The 11,263-nt window shown below is 36.6% G+C and overlaps 1 protein-coding gene across 1 annotated transcript; it reads right to left on the bottom strand.

Moving 5' to 3' along the window:
• Nucleotides 1-1,082: 1,082 nt before the first annotated feature.
• Nucleotides 1,083-10,475, bottom strand: LOC121858139 (protein peste-like). Its single transcript, XM_042354366.1, has 4 exons — nt 10,307-10,475; nt 9,610-9,758; nt 5,692-5,789; nt 1,083-1,949 (listed from the first exon to the last, which is right to left on the bottom strand). Exons 1-4 carry the CDS (start codon nt 10,449-10,451, stop codon nt 1,709-1,711), a joined length of 633 nt encoding a protein of 210 aa, XP_042210300.1. The 5' UTR covers nt 10,452-10,475; the 3' UTR covers nt 1,083-1,708.
• Nucleotides 10,476-11,263: the final 788 nt, after the last annotated feature.

Below are 11,263 nucleotides of genomic sequence, written 5' to 3'. Positions count from 1 at the left end.
GGCTGCTCTCTCTCTCTCTGCTTGTCTATACAGAGTACAACATTTAACCCTTCAATATATATGAGCAGTAAATAAGTGTTGCTTTCATATTCTTATGTAGAGTAATGACGATATATTTTCACATGTGCGCACTTACATACGAGCAGTCTCACTTTTTTTTTTACCATTAATGGTTAGCTACTTATATTGTTCCATTTATTAACATTAAATAACATTACAGGTACTTCAAGCAACCATATTCATTTTTTACATTAATTTTACTACAGCTAAACTCAGGGTCTTATTTTCTTCAGTTTTATATGTAGAATCAATCAGTCACTGGTTTCGTAAGCTTTAACATAAATAATGCCGGCAGCGGTCTCGTCTCCTCTAATATTCCACGTATTATTAATAAATTGTATTGTTAATTTTGCACACACGTACATTAATTCAATAAAAACAAATTCAGAAACATTAATTAAAATATATATGAACAGTAAATAAGTGTTGCTTTCATATTCTTATGTAAAGTAATGACGATATGTTTTCATCGCAGGTACATAAACAATTTACAGCATCTCTTTTTTTTCTTTACCACGGTCAGTAGCTACTATTGTTCCATTTATAACATTAAATAACATTACTTAAAACAACCATATTAATTTTTAATACAGCCACAACCAATCTTATATTCTTCTTGCTTGAGTATGTAGAACCAGTCAGTTACTGTTTTTAATCATCATCTGTTCAATGTTGTGTCATTTCCTCGTAGGTTTTAACATTCCTATGACAGTTAATGAATTTATTGTTCATTTTGTACAATAAACATTAATTCAATAAAAAGACATTCAAATATAAACAATAATGAATCTTTTATATAAGAGAAATGTCGCTGTTTACACGATTATGCACGTTGTCTGTAATCGTTGGCGGGCCATTCAAACCCGTCGAAATTCAAGTTTCCGCCGTCAAAATTTTTATTTATTTATTTTTTTGTGTGTTCCAATAAAATACGTTAAGAATTAAAAACTCGCGAAATTTGAGAAGCTACTATACGACATTTAACCCTTCAATATGTCTTCAAAGAGACCATGACGCAGAGAAAGTGGTGCTAGTGCTTCCAGGCATAAGCACAAGTCACTATCTATCCAAGAAAAGGGTGAATTTCCATGGTCCGGCACCGGTCAGGTCCCGAGGTTGCCGGACTAGAGAGGTACAACCTGTATAAAGAATAAATCTCTCATTGTAAATCCTTTCCTTCTACATTGCAGGCTGGTAATAGGGAAATGTGTTAAAAAAATAATACTGTACTGTACACAAGTTAGATCATCATTATAAAAAGTAATACTTTGATGATGCTTTCAATAAAAAAAATTACAAACTGCACAGACAACAAGTTTGGTGACAAAGTAGTCTAGCTTTATCAAATGGCTTTCTTCTGACCATATCATGAAGTTTTCAGATACAGTAGTTTAGTTTCCTCTAACTTATGTAACTTATGAGGCCACAGAGTTTCTTCAACCAAAACTCACATTATAAACTTCAGATCATGTCTTAGATAACAAGGGGCTCAACATATTAGAAACATTATTCTTGAGTAATAAACATGGCTATTTCAGTGTTTGTAATATTAGCACTGGAGAACTATGATAATAGTGGATGTTCTTTAAAGTTCACTCAGGTAGTATAAAATCTCTCTCTTGGCATAGCCAATATAAAGTGATAGGCATTACTGTGTGGAGTTCACCATGTTGTACCGATTTCGGTTTCGCCAGTAGTGGACAACTAACACCAGTACCAGTGTCAGTAGTGCAAGAGAGAGCAGAACACACCAGATGATTGTGTTGAGGATGGGTGACTGAAGGATATAAACAAGGGTGTTCAGCTGACCTGCTTGATCTTGTGTGATATCTGCCAGAATTTCAAACCACAACATTGGTAGGTACACATCAGGAACCGATTTCAGTATGCTACAAAAGAAAAATAATTAGAAAATATTTAAAAATAATAAGTCTGCAATATAATAATAAGTCTGCAATATTTTCATTACATGTATATTGCTTGCTTGTGTTAGCTATGATTACATGATTGCAGCTCTCCAAGCTACATGGTCTTGTGCAACTTCTCTTATTAGGTTCTCATCTCTGAGGTAATTACTCATAACCTCTCCCGATGTCATTCTAGGCCTACTCCTAGCTCTCCTCCCCTCCACATTTAAACTCTTGCATCTATTGACCCAACAAGTCTCCTCCACTCTCTCCACATGCCCAAACAACCTGTACAGTATTGATTATCTTCAGTACGTACACAACTGCACAATGCCCCCAGCATTATAAGTGCATGCTAGTAATTTCCTTGGTTGCTGATCGCACCCAGAATCATGCCACATTTATAACCTTAACTGGATCTTCAAATGTATTCTATGTGTATTTCACTTATGAGATTTGTGATATGGATGACTGTTTTAGAGGACACTAGTGACATGGTACAGTAAGGGGTGTTGGTGCCAGCTTCAGATCTAAGTGCATTGTAGTGTTTCCCAAGTTGAGAATCTTTTTCCCACTGGGATTACCTTGCTATTAATTACAACACAGTAACCTATGATTCTGCACACAAGTCAAATAATTTCTTAAAATCCATACTCAAATGTACTCTGGCATCAAGGGTCTCAGTGCCCCTACCTCGTACCTTACTGATCAGAATGTAATTAATGCATTTTTTCTTTATTTCAGGTAAATAAAATGAAGCTACTGTATGGTTGTAGAATTGTAAAATTAAGTGATTAATCAAAATTTCCAAGATACTATTCCTTTTCCAATGCTTTGTTCTAAAAAAGAAAAGATAAAAGGTCAGGAACCTCCACATATTACATGAATGACACAGGCAACCATTTATATATAAAGTTTACATTTCTTCTAGTAACTGGAAAGTCACTGGTGCTATTAAACAAACATATACATATCATTAATGTATATATTCTATAAAAAGGGTTTTGTTTCTCCTATCATTTAACATTCTATGGTCAGTAAAGTACAGTGTACATCACAAAAAACTGATAGATTGAATGAGCGCATTTATCCAACAGATGTAAACTTCCACAAATATTGAAAATTTTCAAGAAAACTTAATTTTCAGGTTCTTCAGATTTATAGATAGCCAGAGTACTACACAAAAAACAAAATTCCTGACACTGCACTACTGTATTTCAGAGTACTGTACTGTTTAACAACTTTCGGTGGACCAGCACTAATGCTTTTCTCAAAATAATGATTATCATCAGAATATGAAGTTATGAATTTTTGCATAATTAAATTTGTGAAAAAATTGCAAATTTTGTTCATATTAACAAGTACAAGATGATATAGTTTGATTAATAATACTGTACTGCACACATCATTGTCATTCCTAAAAACCCCCTTTAATTCATATTACGCTACATAACATTCAAATCCACTGCGCTTGTAGAATCTCAGAAAAGGGGAAACATTGATAAGGAATAACTCAACTAATGAATATTAAGGAATTATTTGATGAATTGCACCCAACTACGGGTATATAATATTAATTGTATGTACTCGTAGCATTAAGGATAACTCAAGGTACAGTGGGGTATGCTATAACGAATCTAACTGGTTCTAGAACATTGTTCGTTATAGCATTCGTTCGTTATAGGATTAATCCGTTCCAGGCCCCCAAATACAACCACTTAACACTGAAAAATATAATATAAAATTGTAAAAATTGTAAAAAAGTGCATAAATATGCATCTAAACCCCTGAAATAAAGAATATCATTAATATTTGTAATAAAAAAACAATTAGAAATTTTTTTTTTTAATAATGTTCGTTGTAGGAGTTTCGTTCGTTATAGCATTCTCAATTTTATAGGTAAAACCGTTCGTTATAGGAATATTCGTAGTAGGATCCGTTCGTTATAGCATACCCCACTGTATCTATAGGATGGTTGTGAGAGTCCAATTGATCCGAGCTAGTGTACTATCCGGGCTAAGTGTAGATCGTGGTTTGAAGGTCATACTATTTACGTCTGTGAATGTTTAGTGAACATAACTTCTGCAGATATCAGATGAAAATACATGAGAACAATGATCTGGAAAAAGGATAAATGTACCAGAACTATGTGAGGTGTTGGAAGTGACCAAGAACCTATACTTGAAAGGAAATATCTTGTATGCATCGGTGTGAACTTAATACACCTTGTTATCTCGTGTGATGTATACCCACGACAAGTACAGTGAAAATAGAATCTTATGTCTGTGTGCAATGTGTGAGAGGAGGGTCCCTAATTACAGTTTTATGTGAAGTGGATATACCCACTCTATGAACATTCGGCTTTTGTTTCAGGGTAGCATCCTTTGTACCCGGACTGCAGGTTTGAGTTAATGATATAGCCCAATTAATTTCCCCAGGAACTGTCAAACCTGTGCTGTACTAGTATGTAATGTAGGATTAAGATATGTATTTATAAGGCATAAGGTCACAATAAACAGGAAAGTGTTCATGTGAGAACCATGGGAAATCAAAGTGAAAATTAAAAATTGGAAACTGTAGGCCTACACGATGAGAGGCGGCAGGACACTGCCCTCAGTATCCTCCGTCTTCTCACCGAAACAGGTCAGTGTCTTCCATCGGGCTACATCCAACCCTAAAAAGGCTTATATAGCAGTTATTACAGCTTAAAACTTTGCCTGATGTATAAAGTGAAGTAGTAATGTGTTAGAGTGGGTGATAACGGCCCACCAGGCATTATTTCTCAGTATCCTCCGTCTTCTCACCGAAACAGGTCCCATGCGGTCTGAGCGCCTTTCTGTACGTCGGCCATTACTCCCATGTGAAGAGCGGGGACGCCATTATGCCCATCCACTGTGAACCTGTGGGTTCCCTGCCTATCACCCCCCTACTAATATGTCGAGAAGATTCGCGGTCGTCATTTGGAGCAACCGATACTACCAGGAGTAGAAACAGTACTGGTATGACTACTGGTGGAGCACTCGTTATACTCACCGAGGGCGGTGTGCGAACGAGGTGCCTGATATGTGTACCTAGAAATCACAAGGAGTCCCATACTTGCAGGTGTGGAGTGTAACCAGGGTGTGGTGAGATGGTATTACAAGGAGGTGAGATGGTGCTATAATGTATAATAATCTAAGGCGCTATATTCCAAACAGGTGGAGCAGTCTGATGTGTTGAGTGTTATTGTAAGAAGGGATGACCGAGGTAAGGAGATCACTGATTGTTATGAGCAATAAGTATGTGGATGACACGCAATTAATGTAAGACGTCTGTTGTTGAGCAGTGTAACTAAAATCATAGTTGTTCTTCGGAGGAAGGCCAACTCTTCTGGTATTTGGACGGAATGCAATATGTTTTAGAAGGAATAAATTAGTTAAGACATGTTATTGTTTCGCCTTTCTTTCCCTTATCGATTTGATCAATGAAAAACCCAACCCAATGCCTAGTTCACTCTGCCCGCTACCTAACGAGCTACATACTGTCTAGAGGGGGTCTGGTGGCAGCGACCTTAAAATTAAGAATACCCCTGTAAAAGTAAGTTATCCCCTTAGAATTAGTGACCCCAGAATCTGGCAGTATAATACTATACAACTAATTTATGCCTAGTTCACTTATTAGCTACAACAAATTTAAAGTGCTATAGGATGTTAAATAATAAAATATTGAACAAAAGAGGACTTACTCAATCTCATCTATATGAAATTTACCATGCTGTGGGTAAGGTAGTACACGTAAGTTGATCTGTAGCCTGGCTGCCACCTTCATGGGCACCCCGAGTTCCTGTCACACACACAGACACATCCATTACTTACTTAGGTTTTTGCTTGTAATATGGGCAAATGATTGGAAATAGACAATAAGGTTAGGGTTCAGTAAAAAAAAAAAAAAAAAAAAAAAGGGAGCCTTGATATTTACAATTACCGTACTGTTTTCTCTTAGATTCATGATCCTGATATGTTATGGTCCACTTAGAGCATACTCTGTATATATGAAATACTTATCAAGGACAATTTAAAACAACATTTATAATTCATCTGTAGGTAAAACTTCCCTTCATTTTTTTTAAAGCATCAATAACAAAGGTTCTCTGATTTCATTAAAAATCAAAGTTGTGTCAGACTAACCTCTTGTTATCCTATGGTTATTCAAGACATTCTGTAGTAACAGTATCTTTATTGCACCATAAGACTTTATTTTTCTAAGTACAGTACAGGCAATTATGAAGATCCAGTTTACATATGGAGCTATATATTTTTTGCCCTATGTGTTGATTTATGTACTGTACAGTAAATCCAATGTTACGAGTTTTGGTTTTCACAGCATTGGAGGATACCAAGGTATTGAGACAGACATCTCAGGGATTACTGTACTGGGCTTGGTCTGTTTGTAAAAACAAACTAAAAAAATATACAATTTTGCATTATGTATATTTAGAGTTGTTAACTAAGCTAGACATAAAAGACAGTGGCAAGATGCTGTCAGAATATTTCAACTATGGGAACGATAATGTGTCTATTATCCCAAAGTCTGATGTGATGTCTATGGAAAGAATAAAATGTTTAATGAATAAGTTTAGCATTTCTTATTCAGATAAAACCAAATAAAAAATTAAATCCAGTGAAAACAAAACATCTTAAAATGCATTTGCTGTACGGAAATTGTGGTAGACTTACTGTTGGTGCATCATTATGAAATTAAAAGCCTTTGTCAAGCCTGGGCCTCACAGTCTCACACTGCATCATTTCCGAGTCCTCCAGTACATGAAATTCACTCTTTGATGTTTATTATTGGTTAGTATATAATAATTTTAAATAATTTGTCATTTAAATATGTACTTTAGCATTTTAAGATGTTTTCTCGTTGTAAGACTGTATCCGAGATCTAATAATGGGAGTCTATGGGAAAAATGTGATCCAATTTACAAGAAACCAATAAATTGAAAAATTCTGCACTTTGACAACAAAGAATTAAACTGTGTCACTGCTGGAGTTGGTGTTAACCAGCTGAACTAACAATTGAAGTGTACAATATACAAAATCTATATTTTCTGAAGTGGACGAGGGGATAGCAGACTCTGGCATTACACAGATAATGAATGCATACTGTCACATGTAACCAAAAGTGTTGGTGTTAGATGCACGTTTAATTTGTTTTACATAATGTTTCAGTAAATTTTTATGTAAAAGCTGTAAAGTTCCCCTAAAATTTGTTGATAAGCAACCTGGCTTGCCAGGTAATACTTTTACTTTTACTTTTATCCTCTTCGCCACTGATCGGCTTGTTAGCCGCTTGGGCGATCGGTCACGTCTCTGATTACTTTTCCTTTTCATTTATCTTCTTCACCAAAAGATCGGCTCACTAGCCGCCCGGGCGATCGGTCACGTCTCTGTCACGCACTGTTGGCAAATACTGGGCATGCACCGGCTCCTGAATGTACCTGAACCCGCTCCAGTGTTGGTCAAGTCTTGTCTTGAAAGAGCTCACACTCAGTGCCATCACAACACTCTCTGGTAGATTGTTCCAAGAGTTTACAATCCTCACTCCAAAAAAATTTGCCCTCACGGTTTTCTGTCTTGCGGCTTCTTCAATCTTGAGCTGTGACCCCTTGTGGGGTGAGCGTCCGCCAGCTTCAAGTAAGGACACTCAACTGAGTAGTGCCCCCTGAGATGCTTATACACCTCAACTAGGTCCCCCCTTGCCCGTCTGTAGTATAAGCTAGGCAAGTTCAGGCACTCCAATCTCTCAGGGTAGCTGAGGTGCTGAAGTGCAGGCACCAGTCTGGTGGCCCTCCTTTGAACATTTTCAACCAACTGACAGTCCCTAGCATATCTCGGGGACTAGATGGGGAAGCACTTCACTCCTGAAGATCGTTACAAGGGACGGACCGTCTAGATATCTGAACGACCTTCTTATAAGACCCAATAATTTATTTGCCTGATTTACCTTCTTCTCACAATGGCCCGAGAACTTCAGCTCATTGTCAACATACACACCTAGGTCCTTCTCACACACAGTCTCAACTAGTGCAGTTTCTTCATCCCGTTGGGATATATGATACGCCTCCTTACAGTAGTGATGAGCAAATAATTATCCACCAGTTCACTCACAGTAATTATTAATTACTGTGAGTGAACTTTACACAACATAAGTTTTATTATGTCATACCTATTAATTTTGCTCACTAAACTGTTTCATCGGTGATACTCAAATTCCATTTTACCATCCAGTTTTCCAACCCCTCTGGCTGAGGACATCCTGAATTTGCTGTGTTTTACCATATTTTTGGTAAATTATCCATGCCTTTTTTGTGGGTTTCAATGGAATGTAGACTACAAAGAATTCTCTCTTCCCACAACCTCTTCCTAAGAGAGAATTCTGATGCTGTATGTATATATTCCATTGGAAAAATTCAGGACGATGAGGCTGGGTCTAATCATAGTATTCAGTCTCTTGAACAGGAAGAAACTGTTAGGACTGACTTCATGCTGTCCACATCTTGGCAACCACTTCCATCTGGGGCAAAAGTGTTGGTTACCATGAGTGGAAACAGGCTGCTGTCGACTGCCATGCAGCTGCTGGATAACATTGAGTGTAAGGATGACCCCAACAGGCCATGGATAACATTGGTAAGATCTAAGTCTTCTTTGTTTTCTACTACATCTGAATCTGTGGATTCCTTATTCAAAATATTTTATGAAAATGTCTCTAAGCTTCCTGATATCTCAGCAACTATAAAGAGTCAGGAAGGACAAGCAACTTTGGGTCATCATTCTTTGTTTTTGGAAGGTGATACCAGAATTAAAGTTGGGGGAGCTCCAGAAATGGTTGTGAAACACATCCCCATTTTCCCCATAAGATGAAAAATTCACTTAATGCGATTTGAGTTATGCGAGGTTTTTGCAGAACATAACCATAGTATACAGCAAGGGTCAGGTGTACTATATTAACTCTTCCCTAATATACTGTATTTATTAAAAACTTATCCGTGTTTTATTACAAACAAAGCCAAGGGACCTCAAATTTGTACAGTCCGAGATGTTGTTTGTGTTTGATTGTTTGCTGTGGCATTTGCTTGTGCCAATTGGCGACGGTTATTAAATGGTGGGCAAGTGGCCACCAGTAAGGTTAGGAAGGAATAAATGGGGCAACTCAAAGGTTCCCAGTATTGTAGGTGGAAAAGAGAATTCTAGCTAAAACTTTGCGATTGAAATTGATTTTCCATCTACTTGACAATTCCAGTAGATAAAAAAAATTCAGGGATCAAGGAATGACCTGTATCCCTGTTTTTACTAAACAGCTTATTTTCACAGAGAATGAGTCCCTGTGGGCTGATTCTGATTCTCTCTTAAGAGTTCACAGAATTCTTAACCCAGAACTGAAGATTTTGTGCTTAATTAAAAAAACCAAACATGCCTAAACCTAAACCCCTGTAACTCCCATATTATGTTTCTCAAATCTCTCTGTTTTTTACTACAGATTTTGTCCTCCTATCCACCAACAAATAAACTACATTAAAAATAATACCCCCTTTACACTTACTGTTTCACTAACTGTCTAGTAAACTTGCATACAAATATTTCTTAAGAATTTGTATCCTTACCGGTACAATATCAATGATAAAGGAATGTTTGCCTTCTTGGGGGTCCAGCCCACTGACACCATCCAGCAAGAATGGGTCAGCATTAAGGAAGTGCGGAAAGGATACGAAGGCTGGAGCACCCATACGACATGACTCTGCATTCACAAGACCTGGAAAGACCCCCAAAAGATATACATACTGCTCTTATTTATAGTTTATGGCATAACCTGTTAATCTTTATGAGTATTAAAAAAAGCAATCTGTGTTTTAATCTGTGTGGCATTAATTATTATATATATTACCTGTGAGAACATTTATGGATGTATGTTACAGGTGAATGTTTCAATAGTAAGGATATACTGTAGGTGTGCGTGTCATCAGTTGGGAATGGAATCACAATAGGTCCAAGATATGTGCACGAGTTACCGTACAGAATCTGTCAAAATTTAACATAATTTCTTGAGAAAATGTTAAAAATACCAGAAATATCATTTTTTCACGAAGAAAAACAAAACAAAATTTTTTTAAATGTCATAAGTGATTGATGAATTAACTCCACACTACAATTACATGAAAAGAAAAGAGGCAAAATTGTTCAATTTACAAAGATTAAAATGAATTCATTTACCCAAGGGGTCACAGGTGTAAATTATCATATTATTAGGGGCACGTGTGTGTGTCTTTCATTTGGGGAAGTAGGTGCAAGCGTCCCACTCACCTGTGGGGGCACAAGTGTGTTTGACACAATAACATTCATTGCCGGAAACAACACTTCCATTGGCAAAGGTGTGGTTGCTGCCCCAGAAACGGTAACCCTGAAGTTTGGCAACATCTGTGATATCTTCCTTGTAGAACAGCTTCATACTCCTGTAGGGAAAGTTATTTGTATAGGAAGAAGTGAAGAGAAACCTAAAATACTACCTCAATAGCACAAGTGAACACAATCAACTATGTGGAAGTTATCAAATCTAACAAATTAATTCACCAAAATCAAATTTTATACAAGAATCTATAAATCCTCCTGACATGGAGTCATTTCTTACTTTTAATTTTGGAATTTTCACTTTGTACTTTTATGTCGATTTTCCTGGGAAAAAAAATTAAACTCAAATCCCAAAATTTAATACAGGGGGTACCCGGGTTATGAATGGGTTCCGTTCCCAAGGATGTTCGTAAGTCTTAACATATGCTATATGCATACCGTACTTACAAAACAGTCTCGATAAAACCACACAGGAAAAGGCAACTGAATTTACAGGGACTGAGAGAGGCTTATATAGAAGTTAAGGTGTTCCAGTGTTACCCTTTACCTGTGTGGTTTTATTGAGATTCATCTTGTTCACGTTTACATTGTGGACTTACATGAATTACTAAACAATGTTTAAAATCCCACTATTTCCTAACCTAAGTCCCCTAAAAAAAAAGAGGGTCATCAGGTAAATAAAATACAGTAGTACTGTAAATTTCAAGTTTAACCCTGTTCGTATCGGCAGGTGTTCATAAGTCGGGGACCTCTTGTAATTCCTAAAAAAATAAATACAGTACAGTAATTCCGTGTTTTTTTTATCACGGTTTTGACCATTTGCGTTTTTTTTACTAAAAAATTATATATACAGGTATATGTAAAATTTCCTTTAAAAACAAAAATTTAAATTTCGGGCCATTTTTTATATTC

Source organism: Homarus americanus, unplaced genomic scaffold (assembly GCF_018991925.1).
Source record: "Homarus americanus isolate GMGI-L3 unplaced genomic scaffold, GMGI_Hamer_2.0 scaffold10969, whole genome shotgun sequence".
Lineage (NCBI taxonomy): Eukaryota > Metazoa > Arthropoda > Malacostraca > Decapoda > Nephropidae > Homarus > Homarus americanus.
This window is presented reverse-complemented; position numbering and strand designations above follow the sequence as displayed.

Bases quoted from the DNA above. Each gene is read 5' to 3' on its own strand.
- LOC121858139 (XM_042354366.1), bottom strand. From the start codon at position 10,451: ATGAAGCTGTTCTACAAGGAAGATATCACAGATGTTGCCAAACTTCAG. The intron at 9,759-10,306 runs GTGAGTGGGACG...GGGTCTTTCCAG, and splicing joins ACACACTTGTGCCCCCACAG to GTCTTGTGAATGCAGAGTCA. The intron at 1,950-5,691 runs GTAAGTCCTCTT...TTTCTTTTGTAG, and splicing joins TTTCATATAGATGAGATTGA to CATACTGAAATCGGTTCCTG.